The 21,654-nt window shown below is 57.7% G+C and overlaps 1 protein-coding gene across 1 annotated transcript; it reads right to left on the bottom strand.

The window, feature by feature from the left end:
• Positions 1 to 2,929: 2,929 nt before the first annotated feature.
• Positions 2,930 to 21,302, bottom strand: LMNA (lamin A/C). Its single transcript, XM_060090729.1, has 12 exons — positions 20,499 to 21,302; positions 9,001 to 9,157; positions 7,542 to 7,667; positions 7,111 to 7,281; positions 6,783 to 6,908; positions 6,006 to 6,226; positions 5,690 to 5,912; positions 5,153 to 5,260; positions 4,925 to 5,044; positions 4,405 to 4,494; positions 3,324 to 3,593; positions 2,930 to 3,048 (listed from the first exon to the last, which is right to left on the bottom strand). Exons 1-12 carry the CDS (start codon positions 20,852 to 20,854, stop codon positions 3,022 to 3,024), a joined length of 1,995 nt encoding a protein of 664 aa, XP_059946712.1. The 5' UTR covers positions 20,855 to 21,302; the 3' UTR covers positions 2,930 to 3,021.
• Positions 21,303 to 21,654: the final 352 nt, after the last annotated feature.

Genomic DNA, 21,654 nt, shown 5'->3' with positions numbered 1-21,654 from the left:
CCGGGGTTGCCTCTGGGTGATTGAAAGGGATGACTTCTTTTTTCTTCTTTGTAATTACCTGTGTTTTCCATTTTACTACAGAGTATGTGTTACATGTTATTAACAGCAACAAAATTCTTAATAGTCACTTGTGGTTCGCTGAGTGTCATGTGAAGTAACCACGTGTGCGACGCACCCGCTGGGCTGAGTCGTAGCTACCAATTCGACTGCATGGTCGGCTTGCCGCAGCTTTTGCGGACTTGCCTTATCGCTCTGCCCTCCTCAAGAGCCGGGACCTTGCCGGCTGGTCCTGGTGCTTCCCAGCCCACAGTGCCCACCTAGCCTTCTATGTTCAGAGTCCGCGCCATCCATCGGGGTCTGGCTGGGCTGGAGAGGAACCAACGGCGTGGGTGGGGCTCTGGCGCCCCCACGTGTCCAGCCCAGGAAGTCCTCATTTAGAAGAGACACCACATAACAAAAAACAAAAAAACAAAAAAACAAAAAATAGAAGAGACACCAGACTCCAATGATGCCCAAGACCCCATACCCACTTGGGACCCCTGAGGTCTTCGCCTGGGACTGAGAAAGGGTTTCCTTCTTCGAAGCTGCCCACCTCAGAAAGGGACCGCTTCCTCAAGCCCACGCCCCATCCTCTCAGCATCACTTTCCCAGAGACACCTGGTTTCAGCCCATGGGGAACCAGAACTTTCCAGCAGGACTTAAGAGGCTTTTCTCCTCTCATTCATTTTGCTTTCTCCAATTCGTTTTCCCACAAACCCAGACATGCTCTTTTTCTCACAGACTTTTTTTTTTTTTTTTGTCTGCGTTGGGTCTTCGTTGCTGCGTGCGGGCTTTCTTTAGTTGCATCGAGCGGGCAGGGGCTACTCTTCCTTGCGGTGCGTGAGCTTCTCATTGCGGTGGCTTCTCTTGCTGTGGAGCACGGGCTCTAGGTGCGTGGGCTTCAGTAGTTGTGGCACGCGGGCTCTAGAGTGCAAGCTCAGTAGTTGTGGCGCATGGGCTTCATTGCTCCGCGGCATGTGGGATCTTCCCAGACCAGGGCTTGAACCCGTGTCTCCTACATTGGCAGGCTGCGCCACCAGGGAAGCCCCTTCTCACTGACTTTTGACTGCAGGCTCAACTCCTCTGTCCCAGGGAATATAAACTTATATTTTATCATCACTATTTTCTTTTCAGAGGGGGAGCATAGTGTCACAGAAGTAGGGATCTACAGCCAGGACCCTGGGCTCTCTGCCATCTACTAGCTGTGTGGTCTTGTCGAGTTAACTCTGAGTCCCCATTTCCAGGGGCAAAGGGGACAATAACCACCTGTCAAGACAGTATGAGGGTCAAATGAAATAGCGCAGAGATGCTTTGGAATTTATAAAGGGCCGGAGAAAGTTTGGTTCCTATAGCTCATTTTCCCTGTTTGGGGCCCTTTCCCTCAGTCTGGGTTCCTCATTCCCCCAGATGATAGGCTCCCTCTGAGGCTCCTACTCCGCCTGACACGTCCCTTTGTCCACAGTAGTCCACGTTTTCTGGCTCCCAGTGGAATGTAAGGTCCCTGAGGACACTGAACACACTGTCTTGTCCATTTCCCCGTCCCTGAGCTGAGCATGGAGTGTGGCGCAGAGGGACATTAACTGCTTGTTTGCAAAGTCAGTCCTTCCCCTTTCCTGCTGCTCTCACTGGCTTCTATTCCCTCCTCCCCATCTGTCTTTGCCCCAGGTCCTGAGATGTCACCACCCTCAGACTGGGTCCATATCATCATATGTCTCAGTATTCACACTGAGTTCAGGGTGCAGCACAAAGAAGGTGCTCGCTAAGTGCTGGCTGGTTGAAGAGAGCTTGGAAGGAAATGCTCTCCTTCAGGCCTCTGCTTCTCTGAGGGACTTATGGAGGGAGAGCCCTGCACTGGGTGGGCAATGCTCAGGTCAGAGCCTCTCCCCATCAGCCACCGCTGGGTGCCCAGATGTGCATCTGAAGCTCTGAGGGCCTTGTCGTATCTTCCCTAGAGCAGGGGCAAGGCTGGGCGGTGTGAGGATGCAGTGACTGAGCGACATTTGTGTGTGTGTGTGTGTGTCTGCCCCTCAGAACACACAGTGACGCCCACCAACAAAGACAGACACCACAGCAGCCAGGGGTAGAAACAACTAGTGTATTGATTTGGGGAGGAGAGAAAGGGTGCAGATGGGAAATGGGAGGCAAGGGGCTCCTTAGTGTTTGCCAAAATCCACTGCCACACACCGTTGACCCTTCCTCACCTTCCTCCTCTGCGGTGGGGCCCCAGCAGGCTCTCCCCCATTCTAGTCAGCCTCCCTCTCCCTCCTCCCCTACACCCACTTGACCTCGACCTCCAGTGACTGGGCAGAGTCCACCCCTGGCTCTGAAGCTGGGTGACGGGCAGGCTCATTCTAACCTTTCTTCACCCTCCTTCTACCTCCCACCTCATTCCCATCTCTTGTCTAAATAACATACAGAAAAATCAAGCGCAGCTGGTACCTGGGAGAATCAAGTCATCCCGGGGCTGGGGGCAGGGGGGAACTGGGGGCGGGGCAGGCGGAGGAGCCTCAGCCAGGTGTAATGGAACGATGGGGGATGGCCCAGGGGCCTGGCTCAGCCCTACTCCCTCGGAGGCTGGCGGAGAAGACTCCACACCTGCCTCTCAGGCACCATGTCACAGGGTCCCCGGGATGGGGGCAGCAGGCAGGGCAGAAAAGCAGGAACTAGGCTCTGTAAAAAGCATCCCTTTCCCTTGGCTCCCTCTTTGGTTTTAAGGCAGATATGGAGTTTCCAAGAAGCAGGGAAAAAAAGGGGGGGATTGACATAGATGCGCTTTTTGGGGGGGCTTATGTTTTTCCTTCAGTATAAAACCACTGTAGAAAATAACTTCTCTTAGAAAAAACAAAAACATAGAAGAAAAAACAAAGGGGTATTTTTCTTTGGCTTCAAGCCCCTTCCCAGGAGGGGCAGGGCAGGGGTGGGGCATGAGGTGAGGAGGAAGCAGGAGGCCTCCGCCCCCATCCCTGCCTGGCAGGTCCCAGATTACATGATGCTGCAGTTCTGGGGGCTCTAAGAGAGAAGAGAGAAGGGGAGAGGTGTGAGCTGCAGCACCTGGCCCATACCCTCCCTCCTCTTACCCCCCGCCCCGCCCCTGCCCTCCAATCTGGGGCTCAGACAGGAGGGACAGGAGGCGGGAGCGACCATCTAGGATCTTGGGCTTGGGGAGGAGGCTCCCACTCCCCCGGGCTGCGGAAGAGAAGGCTCTCCCCCCACAGGGCCACCCTAATCCTCAGGGACCAGGGCCCCCCTGCCTGCGGGGGTGTGGAGGCAGAGGGACAACTCACCTGGGGCCGGGGTCTGGAGTTGCCCAGGAGGTAGGAGCGGGTGACCAGGCTGTCCCCGAAGCTGCCACCCCCACTGCCCCCCACACTGCGGTAGCTGCGAGTGACTGTGACACTGGAGGCGGAGGAGCCAGAGGAGATGGATCCGCCCACCTGGGCTCCTGAGCTGCTGGCAGACGCCTTGTCTGCAGGCTGCCCGCACGTCCCGCACAGCACGGTGCGCGAGCGCAGGTTGTACTCGGCGGGGTCCCCCGAGCTGCTGCCGTGGGAGCCCTGAGGAGGGAGACAAGGCTCAGGCCTGACGGCGAGTGTGAGACTGACTGCTCAGGCCCAACACCCAGGCTCCGCGCTCCTGCAGGCTCCCAGTTGCCAGGCGGGAAGGTGGGGTTCTGCGCTCGAGTAACCTAACCTAACCTAACCTAACCTAACCTAACCTAACGGCAGGTGGGCGATAGGGCTTAGGGGGCCGGGGCTGGGAAGGGAGGACACAAAAGGGGGCAGGGTCAGGAAGACTTGGGGACAGAAGACAGGGAATGGGAGTTGTGGCTTTGACTCTGTCCTAGCTACTCTGAGCTTAAGAGGGAAAGGAGAGAGAGTGAGCAAGCTTGTAGAGCAGCAGGCATGCAAAATTAATTGGGAAGTGGGGTGGGTGAGAGAGACCGTTCTCCCAGGAAAAATGGGGGAGATGAGAGGCCATGCAGGTGACAGGAATGGGGAGGAGACAAGAAAGGAGATGCATGCAACAGAAATTGGGGGAGAGAGGCAGGGCTGGGTGCCCCACATCTGTCCTCCCATCCCTGTCCCAGGAGGCAAATCCAGACCCTTGTCCACTGCTCCCATGGGAAGACTCCATGGCATCAGAAAGTTCCACTCCCTTCCTTACCAGAGTAGGGAACCCAGACACCTGGGTTCCCTGTTCAAGGTATAGGGAGGAGAGAGAAGAAAAGCCAGGGCAGCAAGTGAAGTTCCAAAACATTCTTTAATGAAAAGATTTTTGGGGCACGGGGAGGCCAGGGAGAGGCTGTCCCCAGGCCTGGCTGGGTGCCCCAGCGTGGGCTTGGCCTCAGCGGCGGCTGCCACTCACGTGGTGGTGATGGAGCAGGTCATCTCCATCCTCATCCTCGTCATCCTCAACCATAGTCACTGAGCGCACCAGCTTGCGCATGGCCACCTCCTGCCGGGGATATGAGAGCCCCAGGGGTTAGGGGCTCAGGGCCAGGGGAGGAGTGTGCAGCATACCCAACCCAGTGACCACCTAAGAACCTTCGAGTGGCCCGCCCTTTGTCCAGCCTGCTGCTTACTCTGTCCTCTGTGGTACTGGAGCTAAGGGACCTGTTTCTACCCCAGGGTGACACTGTCAGACTCCCTGGGCAGGAGCATGGTCTGCCTTAACAATCCTCACTGTCTAACCTCCACCCTTCCTGCTGCTGGGGGAGGCAGCTTTGGGTCTGCACACTGGGTGGAGAGTTTGGGGCCTGGGACTGCACAGGAGAGCTGGGAGAAAGTGGCCCTGAATTGGCCCCTTTGGGTTGGGGGCAGCTAGCTCCTACTTTAGCCGTCAGGGGAGCTTTGTCCAGTAAGAGGCCAGCCTGCAGCATACTCACTTCCCCAGTGGAGTTGATGAGAGCCGTGCGCAGGCTGTTTCCACAGCCCCAGGTGTTCTGTGCCTTCCACACCAAGTCGGTAGGGGGGCTGTGGGTGGCCCCAGCTCCTGCAGCCCAGATCTGGGGGAGGGAGAATTAGAGGAGGGTGCTCACTCCAGCACTCCCATCCTCAGGCCAACCCATCCCCACCCGAGGCCACCCCAGAGTCCCAAACACCCTGCCACTCACCGTCACCACCTGACCAGCCTTCAGAGTGAACTTTGGCGGGAAGCGGTAGGTCAGCAGGGGATCATCTCCATTCTGGCGCTTGATCTGCCAGTTGCCCATGGACTGGTCCTGCCAGGGAGAGAAGGGGAAGGTTGGGGGAGGCTCGTTCAGGCTCTTGGGTTTATCTCACTCTATTCCGCCCCTCACTGCCTTCCCCCTCAAGGATAAATAATAGCTACATCTATGGGCTCTTGTGCTGTGCCAAACACACTCGGTACTTTCATTTCCCAAGAATTCAAAGGGTTAGGGACTATTATTATGCCCATTTTACAGATGAGGAAACCGATGCTCTGAGAGGTTAAATAAATTGCCGAAGGTCTCACTGCCACTGATGAGTCCCGGAGCCAGGACTGGAACCAGAGTGTGGAGGAGATACCCACACTGCCCTGGTCTGCCTCTGATGGGAGGAACAGCCCTCCCCGCAAACTCCATCCCTTCACTTTCCAGGTTTTCTCCCTAACCTGGATGCATTCTCTTAGACCCAACCTGGGGGACTACCTCATTGGACTTGTTGCGCAGGCGTACGAACTTGCCCTCCTCATCCACCTCCTCCACGGCCACGCGCCCGCTGGTGCGAGCGTGCTGGGAGAAGCTGCTGCGGCTCTCCGTGGACTCCAGCTTGCGCTTTTTGGTGATGCTGCTCCCGCTCTGCGTCTGGGACGAGTGGGAGGAGGCCCGGCCGCGGCTGCGCTGCGAGGTGGGGCTGGGGGATAGGCGTAGCCTGCGGAGGGGGAGACAGGATGGGGGGCCTAGTCAAGGCTGGTGGCAGGCCGGAGGCGGCCGCTAGCACCTCCCCGACTCCTGCCCAGCCCACCTCTCCTCCTCGCCCTCCAGGAGCTTGCGGTAGGCGTGGATCTCCATGTCCAGGGCCAGCTTGATGTCCAGCAGCTCCTGGTACTCGTCCAGCTGCTGTTGCATCCTTGCCCGCATTTCCCCCATCTCCCGCTCCTTGTCCGCCAGCAGCCGCCGGCTCGTGTCCCGCTCACGGGACAGCGAGTCCTCCAGGTCCCGCAGCTTTGCTTCCTTGGCCGCCAGCTGGGTGACGGGGGGCAGGGGTCTGATGAGCTCCCAAGGGCCCCAAGTATGGAGAGGTAAGGGGCAGGGGACACCCAGCTATCCTCCCCAGGATATCCAGGCTCCCATGAGAGCTTTTTATGGCTCTAATGTGGCCTTGGCTGGCTGGCGACGACTGGGGGAGGCCTTCTCAATATCCAACTGAAATCTCGTAATCTGAGGCTAGGATCTATTTCCTCTGCCACAAGTGGCACCGCCAGCTAGAAGAATACTGATGCTTTGAACACCTCACGCTGGGTCTCGGGGCAGATCTAGGAGTTAGGGAGGATAAGAATGATCTCCATGTTCAAATGGGAAAACCAAGGCTCTGGGAAGCGAAGGTCTTACAGGTGAGATAAGAGGGAGTCCTGGAACAGCAAACAGGTCATCTGACTCCAAATCCTAGGCTTCTTACTCAGCCTGTGGTCCTGGGGGCATGTTCTGTCCACTACACTCCCCTCCTCAGGACTTCCACCTGACATCCTGACATCCTGCCCAGACTATTGGCTGATGGGGAGGGGCAGGGTGGGGGCATCACCTGCTTCTGGAGCTGGCTGAGCTGGGCGGAGAGGCTGTCGATGCGGACGCGGGACTGCTGCAGCTCCTCGTGGGCGGCCCCCATCAGGTTGCTGTTCCTCTCGGCTGACTGCCTGGCATTATCGAGCTGGAGGGGAGGACACAGGGTTAGGGCTACAGCGACCAAAGGCAGGAGGGACCTGAGAAGGGCATCACTGCTGCAGCCTCAGGTCCCGGGTACCCTGAGCTCCTGTCACCGTCCTCCTGATCTCCCACAGGACATCTCAGGGTGGGCAGGTGGAGGGCTGCTGGGGGCAGAGGCAGCAAAGGAGCCACGGGAGAATGAGCACCTTGGCAGAATAGGTCTTCTCCAGTTCCTTCTTGTACTGTTCCACCTGGTCCTCGTGCTGGGCCCGCAGCTCCTGCAGGGCATCCGCCAGCCGGCTCTCAAACTCACGCTGCTTCCCATTATCGATCTCCACCAGGCGCGTCTCATGGCGGCGCTTGGTCTCACGAAGCTCCTGGAAGGGTTGGACCCAGAAACCAAAATCAGAACAAGTCCTTCAAGGATGAAACCCAAGTTCCCAGCCCAGTCCTAACCCTGAATGGAGTCACTGTAAAGCCCCACTTTAACCTGGGGGCTGGCCACCCCCCAAATCCCCATCCACTAGTACAAGGGAGTCAGGCAGGGAGCTCTGCACACAGCTGATCCCCCAGCCCCAGCTCTGACGTCTGTCACCACCCAGCCCTGGTCCTCCGGTCTGCAGGGCGCAGTTCCCACCTCACTGTAGATGTTCTTCTGGAAGTCCAGCTCCTCCTTCAGGGTCTGCAGCCTGTTCTCAGCATCTACCCGCCGCAGCATCTCATCCTGAAGTTGCTTCTTGGCCTCACCCAGGGCTGCTTCGAGCTGAGAGGAAGGGGGCAGAGGTCAGGGAGAGGGATCATAGGACATCAGAGCTGGAAGGAAGCTGAGAAGTGGGCTGCGCCCAGCACATCCCTTTATATGTGCAGAAACAGGTCTAGGGGAGTGAGAGCCTTGGATACCCACAGAGGTAATAATATATTTATTCCCTCACAGTAATGATTCTGGGTAGGTACTGTGCTAAGAAAAAAAAGACAGTACCTCCTTTCTCTGGCACAACATAGCAAGTGCTATAAAGGAAGTATATCCAAAGTACAGAAGGAATATGAGGGAAGGAACCAAAGTGTGCCTGGGTTGGTAGAGGGGGCTTCCGGGAAGGCCTCTAAGAGGCTGAGATCTGAAGGACAGGTGAGTGAGGCAGACAGGAGCCAAGTGCAAAGGCACAGAGGGATGAAGGCACACATGTGCACTTCAGCACATCTCCAGAAGGCTCAGTACTGCTGAAGCCTGAAGGACAGGGCTCAGGGGGTAGAGTGATAGCAGAGGTGGCCAGACTGGAAGGCAGGGGCTTGATCATAGAGAGACGCGCCCTTATCTGCCACGAAACAATCCTCTGAAGCTCGAGCAGGGGCGCACCTGTCTGAGATCTTCATCTTAGAAAGCACAAGCTGGGCAGTGCAGCTGGGAAGGGCTGGGGGCAGGACCTGGGAGGAGAATGGCCCAGCCTTGGTTTTCTTGTCAACCTGCTGGCTTCTCTTGGTCTCTCCACGGTGTACCGTGGCAGCAGGGCCTGGGAGGGAAGAGAGCCCAGGACAGAAGCTTGGTGACTGTCTCTAGTCCTGGCCCTGCTCTGAGCAGATGTGGCTGTGAGACTGGGAACAAGCCAGCTTCTTTGATGCTGTTCCTTAGCTTGTAACATGAGAGATTAGAGGCTAGAGTAGATAGCAAAGTGTTTTAAAAGTAAAGATCATCGTATACATGCTGAGCACTGAGAACATGCATCCATATGTGATCAACCATCACTCCTGATCAGGGCTCTGTGGACAGTCTACATCCTCTCCTGCCTCCCAGAGAGATCATGGCTCTCTATAGCAGGGCCAAACCAGGAGGGATCCAGGGCCAGGCACAATTCATTGCAAAGTTAAATGGAAATGCCTTGTGGATTCTTTTAAATTCACCGTGCTAGACAAGATGGGCAGCAGAGGAGGATGCAATATGGTCTGGATGGGTGCAACGATGGTAGGACATGGGAATGGCTCTGATGCCACGTGACAGGTCAGACCGGGCACTTCCTGAGGGGGCCTGGGGTGGAAGAGTGAGTGTGCATTTGTCAGGGGAGGGGGGACAGATGTCAGGTGGCATCACGGGCGGGCCTCACCTTGGCCACTTGCCCCCGCAGGTCATGCAGCTCGCCCTCCAGCGTGCGTTTCTCACTGAGAGCAGTGCTCAGTGCGGCCTCCTTGGAGTTGAGCAGAGCCTCCAGGTCCTTGAGCCGGGCCTGGGCAGCCATCAGGTCTCCCTCCTTCTTGGTATTGCTAAAGAAGCCAGGGAAGAGTGGGTTTAAAAGGAGAAGTCTGTGTTCCTAGAGAGAGCCAGGTCCCCCAGGGAGAGAGAGAAGTCAGGTTCTGGGAGGTCAGCTGTGGGGCCTGGCTCTGCTATCCCTCGAACTGCCAGGGGAGGGCATCCTTGACTTTGGTTTGTTTGCATCTCCCTGCCGCTGGGGCTGGACTCCCACTTCCCCCAAGGTCCCCAAAACCCCCTTCCTGCTTCTCCACCCTTCCCATGACTCAGTACTCAGGAACGTGCCTGGGGCCAAGGGCAAAGCTCGATCCCGTGAGATGAATGCTTTTCCCTCTCTCCCCTCCCATTCCTTCCCAAAGAGACAGAGCCACCTTTGTCTCCTGCCCCTTCCCACAGAGGGCCTTAACCTTCTCCCCCCACTCCACCCACCTTCCATTCAGCCAAGCCTCCTTCCCTGCGGGTACCCAGACAGCCAGGCTCCTAGGCCTTGGGTCTGTGTGTCCCTAACACTTATCAGTTTGAGACCTAAAGGTGTCTGTCACCTCCCCTAGTCCCTTTTACACACCGGGGACTGCTGGGAGGGAAAGTCTGGTTAAAGCTCAGGGAGACCTGGGATGAGGACAACCAGGCATGGTACTGACCCTTCCCTTTCTCAGACCCAGTCTGGGTCCCCTGATCTGGGCAGAGCACAGGGGTTCCAGCCTCCCTCCCTCTGGGCCTCATCAGAGCCTGCGAATGCTGAGCCTGACACATGGACCACAGGCCTCAGCATCTGGCTCCAGATATGACCCCCCAGGCCTCCAGGTCCATCTGGGTTCCAGCCTTGAACCTCCCCACTCCTCAAACTGGGTAAAGCTTTAGCTAGAACCAACCAAACAGGGGTTGCCTCTGCCACCTCCCTTCCCCTTCTGGGTCGCTGATGATTTTTGCTGGAGAGTGACCTAGAGAAATAGAGGGATCCTATTTTCTTAAAGACCTCTGGGGAACCCAAGAACTTTTCAGTTGTAATGATCCCTTCAGCAATGTGTGGTGAGAGAAACCACTAGACCCAGGGAGTGGAAGGAAAGAGCCAAGGGGCCTGGTCCCAGTTGCCATCTGTAACTCATCAGACTTCAAGCATGAACCCACCATGGCAGATGGAAAAAAGGAAAACCAAACGTGGGCAGGGGGAAAAGATTCTATCCTGGAAAGGAGAAAAGTGGCCCTGCCAACATTTTTCTCCTGCCACCAAAGCCCTCAGCTCCAGGAGACCCAACAATTCACTGTGAAGCAGGATGGAGAAGGCTAGACTGGAGGCAGCCCTGGACGGAGGGCCCGAGACTGAGACGGTGTTCTCCTGCCACCAGCTTAGATTTCAAACAGGAGCCACCTCCCCTCTAACTGGGCTCCACTGGGAGGGGGACAGAGCAACGCCCAGACAGGCAAGGGAAGGACCCGAAGACCTGGGGGGAGCACCCCCAGCCTGCACGCTTGCTCTGTCCAGGCCTCTGGCCACATCTCAGAACAAGCTGTTTAATGCAACAGCGTCTGTCTCCTGTGAAAAGAGGCCCTTCCAGATCTGGAGGATGTCTCCCCTCCTCCGTCTCAGCCAGAAAAGCTAAAAATAAAGTCAAAACCCAGCTCAGGTTTTGGCTGCCATCCGGCCCAGCCCCTGGCTGGGAGCATAGCCCCAACTTTCCATGACTTCAGAACTTTTCCGAAGCTGAGGCAGCTGCGGGGCGAGGAGGGAAAAAGAAGAAAAACCGCTGGTAAAGCGAAGCGACGCAGCAGACATAGATTCCGAGCCCCTTGGGCTGACTCCAAGGTTGGCAGGGACTTCCCAGCCAAGAGGCCTCTCTACCCTGCAGGCAAACGGCTGCAGCTGGCCATCCTGGGAGGCTCTCAGAATTTAGAGAACTAGAAGGAGCTGAGCATACGTTCAGCTTAACTCCCTCCTTGTACAGATGAGGAAACTGAGGCACAGAGGAGGAAGGTGAGTGACCCAGTGTCAAGCACAGCAAGCAGCTATGGGGACTGGGGGTGGGGGGCGGTCACAGTTAATTCTGGCTGCTGATCAGGACTCCTCCTCCCCCTCCCCTCCCCCCCCCACAAGCCACAGGTCTAGAGAGAGCAGAGAAGCCAGCAGGAGAAAGAGGGCTCCCAGATCCAGCCAGCCTGAGCTGGGAGAAGCAGGAAGGAGCGCCGTGATGCTTTCGGAAGGCATCTCAAGGGTGTCTCTTCCCTAGTCCCGCCTCCCTGGCCTCCTCAGACACCAGAAGAGGAACATCAGAAGTTCTCCTTGGAAATACCTTTCCTGTGGCAGTGCAACGCAGCACTGACAGAGGAAAACAAGGGAGCTGCGCGTCCCTGTCCTCGGGGGCTCACACAGCCTGACAACTGCAGGACTTTGTCCTTCAGTATAACCTCTTCAGTTCCTACTGCTCCCAAAGGTGGGGTGGTAGTAATACTCATATTAATACTGATACTCAGACTAATACTCATAATCATATAATGACAGCAAACACACCTCATTGCGTACAAGGTACTGCTCTAAATATTATAATATTAACTCACTTAATCTCCACAGCTTCCCTACTGAGGTAGGTGCTAATACTACGTGAGTGAGGAAACAGGCACAGAGAGCTTCGTCCAGGGTCCCTCCAGGGTCCTACAGCAAGTCGGGAGCAGAGGTGGAAATCACTGATGTGCTGCTCTACCTCCCGTGCCCTAATGGCCTCCAGAGAAATTAAGGGGGCGATTTTCCTTCCCCTCCTGGAGGCTTTGATCAGCGCTTAAAAGACATGTGATGAAAGGACTGCAGATGAGGGAAACCCCAAGCAAAGAGAGGGGAGCAAGGAAGAGCCTTTGTGGTTTTCTCAGTCGTGTTTGGGGAGCTCCACTCTGTGGGGAAGCAGCTGCTGTCGCCCATGGGCTCATGACTCAGACCTCAGGAGCTCTGTGGCCCGAGCCACAAGCGCTCGCCAAGAGACCGCTGGGGGTGGCAGTGCGGAACCCAGTGCCTCTCCAACCTCCTCCCCAGTCTTGCCTGACCACCAGCTCCAAATGCCCAGTTGGGGTCTTCAGCCCTAGCAGGGACCCCCAGCAGACACTGGCCAGGCGTTCAGCCCCAGAGTGGTGCTGCTGCCCGTGCCTGAGCCCACTGGGGGCTGGCTGCTGCCCCACAGCTAGGGCAGGGAGGACTGGGCTGGCAGGGAGGACAGGGTGGGGCAGGCAAGGGGAGCTGGAAGGGTGGGAACCAGGGGCTCCACAGGTGACTCATCCTCAAGCACACAATACTCTGGCAGGGGTCGGGAAATCCTTTGGCGCTCACAGGGGAGACCCTGGCTTTACCTACGTTCTGCCCCAGGCCCCATGCCATGCCAGTGGGTTGCCGGCTTCTCCCTCCCATCCGCCAGGCTCCTCCCACACAGGAGTGGCTCCATCCCAGCGGGCTCATGAGGCAAGAAGGGCTGGGCATCCTGTTTCTAACTCTTCCCACGTCTGGCATATCTGATCGCAGAAGGAGGGACGAGTCGGGTGGGGGAGGGCAGGGGAGCAGAGAGGAAAAGAGTAAGGTAGAAATGAGACCTGGGAGCTGGCGCTGTGGCCCCAGGCTGGGGCTCTGTTACGCTGAGGCTGGCTGGTGGGATAGGGAAGCCAGGCTCCAGGGCCACTGCAGGCCAGGACTCTGGGGGCTGCCTGGGGGGGCGGGGGGGGAGGGAGAAAGTCACGCAGCACAGCAAAGGGGCTGAGGTGGGCACTGGGCCAGGCGCTGACCCGCCCGCTTAGTCACCCTCCTCAGCCCAGCTCGGATGCCAGATATGGAAGCCAGGGCCGGCCGGCCGCAGGCCTGTTTGGGCCCGCTTGCCGGGAGCAACTTGCTAGGCCCCGAGGGAGAGGCCCCCATTTCCTCCGCTGAGCTGAGGAAGAGACATGGGGAGCAGCGACAACGGGCTAGGGCTAAAAATAAGAAGTGGGAGGGGCAGACGGCCGGGGGCGGTGGAGGAGTCGGACCAGCCCAGCCGGGGCTCCCTCAGACCCGCCCCTGTCCCCTCACTGGCCACGCCCCAGCCTCACCGGCCCTCCGAGTTCCCCATCGCCACCGCCGGTCTGAGACGGGAGGAGGGGGAGGGGAGGCAGGAGCACAAAGGGCCCTGAGCCCCCGAGCGTCTCCTGCCTCACAAGAAAGGGAGCCCCCTGTGGCTGGGCAGGGCAGAGCAGGGCTGGGGGCAGAGCAGTGAGTCCCAGCCCTCCTGGCTTGGCGAGAGTTCTCCCCTCTCCTCCCAGGGGTCTAGACCTCGGCCCAGGCTGACTCCCTGCGAGGTGATGGGGCGTCTCCAACAGCCACCCCAAGCCGGCTGCACGTTCCTCCTTTTGTTCCAGCAGCTCCCCAAACTGAAATGTATCCTTCCCTCCCTCCACCTATCCAAATCCACGCCCCCACCTCCGTTTGAGCCCCGCCTCAGCCCTGCGCCTCCAGATCCAGTCCCAGCCCTCTCTCCTCTTCCAAGTGCGTTCAGCTGTTGTTTTATCTGCTGGTTTATTCTCTTTCCAGTAACAAGTGTGTCTCGGGGCTTTTTCTGTATGTCCCCAAATGCCCTGAGACTAGGAGGAGCTCAAGGCTTCTAGGGGGACCTCCTCCTGGACCAACTCCTGCCCTTTTACAGATGGGGAAACCGAGGCCTGGAGAAGAGCAGCCTCAGACCCTCAAACCCTGCCCATCCGGTCACCTGAGGACACTCGCAACAGATGGAGACAGACACAGAAAATGGCACGACACACACAGGGGGCGAAGAAAGTAGACGGAGACACCCAGGGAGAGAGCCTGGAAGACACTTCGACTTCTGCTCAATTGCTGGGAGCCTCCCCAGTCTGAGAGTGATGATACAGAGACTTAGTGAAACAGCCCTCAAACATCAGCTACTCCCACAGCTGTGTGTGGAGCCATGAAGTTTGACGGTCCCCCACCCCCAAAAGTAACCACTGCTTGGGTTCCTGGCTGGTCTGTGGGTCTGCCATCACTTTCAGGTATGGGCAGGACGTGGATAGGCTGGGACCTCTGGTTCCCCACTCTGGCATTCAAGGCACCAGCCCTCTCTGGAAAGGAGACCTTGAAGAGAGGAACTGAGGGGGGCAGGTGTTCCAGGGACTTAGAAGCCCCTTGAGCCTCCCCCAAACGCCACCCTGTGAAGTTCTGAATGTCCTGCACCTGGAAAGCACATGGTAGAGGTCGACCCCCAGTATGTGGGTGCATGGGCCTCCCCATACAGGCACATGCACCCACAGCAGGCAGGGCTCTGCTTCCGCACGCCTCCCTTGGGCGTGACACCTGCCACATATGCTCGGGGTCTGAGGGTCCTCAGATCCCCTTCCAGAGCCACCAGGCTCCCAGCTGTCTTCGCCCCAGACAAAGCCAGGTCTAGTTCCAAGCAGAGGGAGGGTTGGGATGGGGGAACTGGTGCTGAGAAGGGGGACAGGAGGCCTGTTGACACGTTCAGACGCAACTCCAGCAGAGGCGCTGGGACTGGCAGGGGGCCAGGCCTGAGTCACAGCTGCTGGGTGTATCAACGTGGCATTGTGCAGAGGCAGGAGAGGCCTGCGGCCAGAGGCCAGGGCGCTGGGGTCCTGGACAACAGGCAGCGGGCTTCCTGACCTACCGCTCCCTCCAGGTCCCGAGCCAAACTCCACTTTCCTTCTTCCTGGCCTGTTTCTCCAGAAATTATTCCTGTGTTGTCGTAAAAATGCAGGGCTGAGGCCTGGGAACATACCAAAAGAAGTGGGGGCATGGAGGGGAGACGGAAGGCCTGGGAAGAGGTAGGATGTCCTGGGGGTGGGAGGGAGGGAGGCCACTGGCCATAAGGTGGGACATTTAGGGGATCCCTACAAGAAGGTGACTCAGCAGTCCCTTCTTAGGACGTATTAACCCTCCGCCTGGTGGCTCGTGGTTATTAACCCTGACAACAGCGGGAAGGGGGTGGGAGCCGCACCCCAAGATGGAGAGAGGAAGTGGGGGAGGGCCGAGGAGTTCTGGTACCACTGCATTCCAACTCCAGCCTGGGAAGATGCAATGCTCTCTCCCAGCCAGCAGAGGGTGGCAGCGTTGGAGCTTCGGGAGGAGGAAGGGGGTGCCTTGGCAATCCCAAACAGCCCCCTCTCAACTGCCCAGGTCTGGGACCCTTGAAATTAAGGGTCTCTAACTCCCCTGAGCCAGTCCCTAAAGGGACTCCTGTGTTCTGCTCCCCTCCATCTGTCCCTCATCTGATTCAGGCCCTCATCCCTCTTGCTGCCACTCAACAAGAACACCCATCATAGTTTTCAATAAAAGGCCATCCCTCTGCCTTTTCTTCTCTGACTGGACAAGTTCAGGGTCTCCCGTCCACTCTCTACTCTGCCCTCTACCGTGACTCAGCTCCTCTGCTGGGCCTGGGATTCCAGCCAGAATTATTCCTGGTTTCGACAGGCAGGATTCAAGCTTCCTCTCCCACAAACGGGCAGGGGGAGCTCCTGTCCCCCCACCCTGCCCCGCCTCCTTCCCAAACTGTCCCCTTCCTTGAGAGATTGTTAAGGGCCAAGACTTCCTCACAGCCCCAGCCTCAGGTTGCGGGTGCACGAAGGATAGAAGGGGGCAGTTCAAGGTCACCCCTGCACCTCCGTCTGATTCCGGGCTCATGCTGTCTAATCCTGGCCAGCACTAAGGTAACAGTCCTGCCCGCCCCAGAGCCTCCCTTCTTCCCCAACACAGGTCCATGGGACTCTCCCTCTCCTGCATGATACAGCCTACATGACATGTCCTGAAGGGAGACGCACTAAAAACGTAGTGTCCTTTCCTACTAGCAGTAAAAACAAAGCATAAGCCAAGGATATAATGCCATAATAGTTACCCGTTTCTCACAAACTTTCTCTGAGAAAGAGAGGAGGGTGTTAGTACTTTTAATTCCAAGCTTGTGGGGAATATTTCTGTTTTGAATAGCATTGGTTATTAATTATATTCGATTTTCAAACTTATAGCGTGGTATTTTAGAGGACTGTTTTCTCACTTTGTGGGTCATTGTACTACTCTGGAACCGGAGGGATCTCTGGAGACCTTCTGCCCTAACCCCTTTCTTTTATAGCTAGGGAAATCCAGAGATGGGGGGTGATTTGCTCAAGGTCACACAGCAATTTAGCGGCAGGGCCAAGCCTAGAACTAAGGACACCAAGGGCCGGGGCTGTTTCCGCTACCTCCTGCTACCTGTCATTTTGTTGGTGGACCACTTTGCCTCTTGTTAAGCAGTAGGAGGTGCTGCAACCTTCCCCAAAGAGCCTCTTTCCTGCTATCTCCAAGAATATTAGAGCTGGGCCTGTGTCATCTTCAGTACACAGGGTGGGGCTCAGGGAGGTGAGAATGGAATGAACTGCCCTGGGCCTCTGAGCCAGACCTGGTCTTGCCTGCTGCAGCTGCTAGAGGTGGTCAGGGGCTGGGGAGGAGGGAGGCAAGGGAGGGGGAGCAGAGGCACAGCTGGTAGGTCAAGGCATCTCCTACCAGTTGTCCCCACAGCTGTCCCTGCCTTCAGCCCTGACACTGAGCTACTGAATCACTGGGGGTGGGACTGGGAGTGGGGATAATTGGGCACGTCCCATGCAAGAGTAAGTCTCAGATTCCTGGAGGTCAGGGGATGTGCCGGGCCGGGAGGCATCAATCGGTGGGAAGGCAATCAGGGGCCCTGGCAGGAATTACTGTCTTTCTTGTTTCTCTTGGGCTCCTTAAGTACTTACTGCTCAGCCCCCAGGGTTAGCTGTACCTTCTTCTTTCCGTTTGAATAAGAATGTGGACTTCAGGGTGGGGGTGGGGGAAGAGATGACACCAGGAGCTCCCTCAGGTGAGGACTGGGGCCCAGGTACCTTCGAAGGCCTCCATCCCTGTTATCCTCATGTATCTGCCAAAGGGCACAGCCTCCTGCAGATCCAGGTAGACAATTCCCATGACAAGTCCCAAGACAGTCTCAAGACAGGAATCACCAGCCTCCCTGAGCTCTGACTCATGATCCATGGCCTGGCAGGGTCCTGGGTCTTTCCAGGTATGGGATGTGGCAAAGGCTATTGATCAAGTGTTAACAGGCCCTGCAGGACAGCAGAACATGAAGACAACACTGGCCCCAGAGCAGAATCTCCAGACTGCAGGAGTGCGCCTCAGTCACCCCAACCCGCCTTCCAGATCCTCCAGCCTGTCCCCTAAGCTAGAGAAGTAAGGTTTAATGGTACGAGCACATAACTAAGAACCAGAAGGCCTGTGCTCAAGTCCTGACCTGTCACTCCCTTGCTGTGTGACATGGCACAGGCCTCTACACCTCTCTGGCTTTTGCTTTTCTTATCCTGATGAGAGCTTGGATGAACCTGGGCCTGGCAGGTCCCTGCCTGTCCCAACCAGGACCGCAAAAGGTGGGCAATTCAGGAAGTCGTTGAGCACCCAGGCCTTGTCTGCGGGGGAAGAGACGCTTCTGCTTTGTGGGGCTGGGATCTCCCCACTTCTGACTCAGCCTTCCTCCACCAGTTCCGCATGGGAAGACACAGACCCGGGCACCATCCCGCAGCCCAAGCCCATAACTCTAGACTCAACTCTAGAACTACTTGTGCATACTGCCTGTCACGAGTCCCGGTTCCAGACCACCACCAGAACAACCCTAGGAAGGAGGCAGAAAAGGATCCCAGGATGCAGTGGGGAGTGGGGAGCAGAAGATGCAGACATTCAGGCCCCCATCCCTCCCTTTCAGACATCTGCTGTCTCCACCCTGTCTCTTGCTGTCTCTTGTAAAGCCACCAGGGTGGGAGAGAGGGGGGCAGCATCTGAGTCATCCACCCAGCTGTCCTGCTTGGGGTGGGGCCTAGTTCCAAGCCTGGACCCCAGGCAGACCTTCCCTGATGCTTTTAACCGCCTCATTCTTCCCACACTTAGGTGTCCAAATCCCTGGGGCTCCAGAATTGAGAGGATGTGTGTATGTGTTTGTGGGTGGGGGTAGTGGTTCTGCTTGCAGCCTGTAACCCAGCCTGATGAGAGGGTGCCCCAAACCCCTGGGTGTGGTCAAGGTACACAGGCTGGGCCAGGAATCCCCACAAGATCTTACGGACAGCTCTGCATCCCAACCCAAAGCCTGGCCCTGAACTCTGAGCTCTAACTAAACATTAAACCAGGCAACACTTTCTCTCTAGGCTTTAGTGGGAGGAGTTAGGTCAATGCCTTTCTCCCTCTCCCAAATTCTTCATTCTACTCCGCACCTCACCCTGAGCACAGCAGATGCAAAAGGGAGCAACAAATCCTTGCTCCTCCCACTGGGGACATAGAACAGGACAGAAACCCCAACCTGAGCCCTCTTTCTCTCCACCCTGCCTCCCATCAGCCTAGGATCCAGGTGTGCAAACCCGCCCCCCTTTTTCCGGAAGTCCAGCCTCCCCAGCCAGGATGAGTGGGGGAGAAGAGAGGCAGGTGGCTAAATATAACAAGTACACACACCACCCCCGGCCCTGCTCCACATGCGTGCACACCCGCCTGGTGTCCCAGGCCCGGACAGCTGCACCAGGAGGCAGAGGAGGCAGACTGGCGTGGCTGGGTTAGCGAGAGACCGTAGACTCCACTTGTTCTGTTCCCTGATCAATGCCTTCCCCAGAAAAAGATCTGCTAACAATGCCCTTCACTGGGATCTGCAAGGTAGTAGTTTGGTAGTTGAGTGGACTAGTTTAGAACACTAATTCTCTGGGACTCCCCTTAGCTTGCCTCCTGTCTGTCCTGCTAACTAAGTTACTCCTATCACTAGTGAACAATGACAGGAGTGATCCCTTTCAACAGAAATAAAGTCACCCTGAGTTCCCTGGTGGCCTAGTGGTTAGGATTCTGGGCTTTCACTGCCATGGCCCGGGTTCGATCCCTGGTCTGGCCGGGGAACTGAGATCCCCACAAGCCACAGCCAGAGTTGGGGGTGGCAGGCAAGTCACCCTGCCTCTCCACACAATTTCAATTTCCATCTAATCTTCACAAGGGGATGATGGATCTGCCACACCCACCATGCCTGGGGCTAGGGGCTCATGAAGGGGTATAAAGCACTGAGTACACAGAGGTTCTGAGAAGAGCATGAGTCTGGAGATGATGCCAAGGGAAAGAAGGAAAGTCAAACCATACCCCACCCCAACCAGGGATCTCCAAGCACCTTTAGTGCTCTTTGGCTGAGGTCTTCATAGAAAACAAATTCTTGGGGAGCTGAAGAGGGCCTAAACTTCCCAGCTCCAAAGGCCTTTTTAGAAAAGAGGGAGGAGCCAAGTAGGGTGCGGTAGAGTGGGGCAGGGATGGGTAAGGTAGGAGTGGCCTGAAGCTTCCAACGGCTGGATTTCAAAAATGTCACTATATTCTGGTAGTTGAACAAGGCAAAGAACAACAACAACAAAAAGTCAGCGGCTGAGAGGACTGGGCCGGAGCAAAGGCTGCTCAGCTTGGCTGGGAAAATGAAAGCGGCTCACCCCAAGGAGGGAGGCAGGGAGCGACAAGCTCCCAACACTCGAAGACTCCAGGCAGAGGGTGAGGGTGGGATGGGGGAAGGTGGGGAAGGAGGGAGGCAGACCTGGGCATAGCACAACTTCCTGAGCTGGGAGCCTCTGCCCTCTGTCTCCCTCCCTCCCTTGCATTCCTGGGCCAAGCAGGCCAAGGGCTGTGAGAGCTGTGGGGAAGCCGCTCTCCTGGAGCTCTTTGGTGGGCCTGTCAGAGTCCAGGGAAGGTCCCAGACAGGTAGGGAGTGAAGGAGAGCTTCCCAACTCTCAGAGAGAACCCGGATAAGGGTCGTGCCGAGGGGGCCATCACCATGCCCCTGCAGGGGAAAAAGGGGGTCACCCTGCTTTGGTGACCTCTCTCCAGCACCACTGGACATCTGCCAGCTTGGGAGCTCTGTCTTAGTGGGTGTCATGTGTTCAGAGCCAGGCTGGGCAAAGTTGGCACAGTGCCAAGCCTGCCAAGAAAGTTCTAACAGGAGCCTTTCACCCACTCCAAAGTGTCCTGGGTGCCCAGATTTCTTAGACCTGGCAGGGCCAGTTCCGCTTTGCCCAAGACTCTCCCCCAGGCCCCAAATGACTGGCAAATCCCACCCTGACAGAATGTGGACCTGCCACCAGCCCCTACTTGGCCCTGCTGCCCGCGCCGTTACCTTATATATCCCACCCTCTCCCAGAGACCCCTCCCTTCTCTGTCCTGTCTTGACAATTTCCCTTGGCACTGCCAGTCACCCGCTGGGGGCGGTTCCGGTGAGGGAGGAGACTATAACGCAAAGTTATCAGCCGCCTGGAGCTCGGCAAGGGCGACAGTCCGCCCGCCCTCTCTGCGCCTCTCCCGGCCCCACGCCGCCACCTGGGCGCACTCACCGTGCCTTGAGCTCCTTGAACTCTTCGCGCACTTTGCTCAGCTCCAGCTGCAGGCGGGCGCGCTCCTTGGCCACCGAGTCGAGGGTCTTGCGGGCATCCCCGAGCTCTGCCTCGTAGGCGGCCTTGATGCCGGACACCTCGCGGCTGACCACCTCCTCGGACTCGGTGATGCGAAGGCGCAGACCTGCGTTCTCCGTCTCCAGCGAGCGCACACGGTCGATGTAGACCGCCAAGCGGTCATTGAGCTCCTGCAGGTCCTCCTTCTCCTGCAGCCGGGTGATGCGGGTGGGCGACAGCGGGGTGGAGCTGCCCTGCGCCCCACTGCGGGTGGCGCGCCGCTGGGACGGGGTCTCCATGGCCGGCAGGGTGGCAACGCTGCCCGCGGGGCAGAGGTCCCGGGAAGGGCAAGGGGCTCGGGCCGAAGGACAGGGACTGCTCGGGGTGGGAGCTCGCCGGCCGGCTGGCTGGCTCTCGTCTGGCTCCTGGCAGACGCGGGGATCTGGGCCGGGCGCTGTCGGACCTCGGGATCTGGGTTGGCCCGTATGGATGCGGCGCTCCCGCGAACACTCTGAGTCACCGGCGCCCGAGCAAAGGCTCTAATAGGTCTAGGGAATGGGAGGAGGGGCCACTGCTCTTAAAGGGGCCGTCGCATACCCACGGGGGGTTGGGGGGGCGGGAGGGGTGAGGAGGGGAGAGGACCACCCGGCGGTGGTGGCGGCGGAGTAGGTCTCTACCCTCTCTCGCGCACCCCCGCGTGCCCGAGGCTTAGCAGAAGCTCGCGTCTAGGTCCCTGCCTGCTCAGTGCTCCAAGCTACAAGTTTGCCCCAACTCCCTCAGGCCTTGGGGGTAGAGGGCAGAGCCAAGGGGTGAGGGTGGGTGGGCAAAGGGCGGGGGAGAGAGGGAAAGTGGGTGTAAAGCAAGGGAGGGTGCCAGGCAGGCAGATCCAGGAAAGTAGGGGGAGGGCTAAGGCTGGTGCCCATCAGGGTGACTCACTCTTCTTCCACCACTGGCTCCCCCTTTCCACCCCATAGTGATAGTGAGTCACCCCTACCCCGCCTCCCCCAAGTGTGGGCAGTCCATTCAAAGCTGCATCTCAGGATGCCAGGGTGGGGTGGGGAAGAATGCCTGGGTTCCCTGGGGTGGTTGGAGGGAGGGC

Source organism: Mesoplodon densirostris, chromosome 2, assembly GCF_025265405.1.
Source record: "Mesoplodon densirostris isolate mMesDen1 chromosome 2, mMesDen1 primary haplotype, whole genome shotgun sequence".
Lineage (NCBI taxonomy): Eukaryota > Metazoa > Chordata > Mammalia > Artiodactyla > Ziphiidae > Mesoplodon > Mesoplodon densirostris.
The sequence above is the reverse complement of the archived record's forward strand: the minus strand, read 5'-3'. Positions and strand labels throughout refer to the sequence as shown.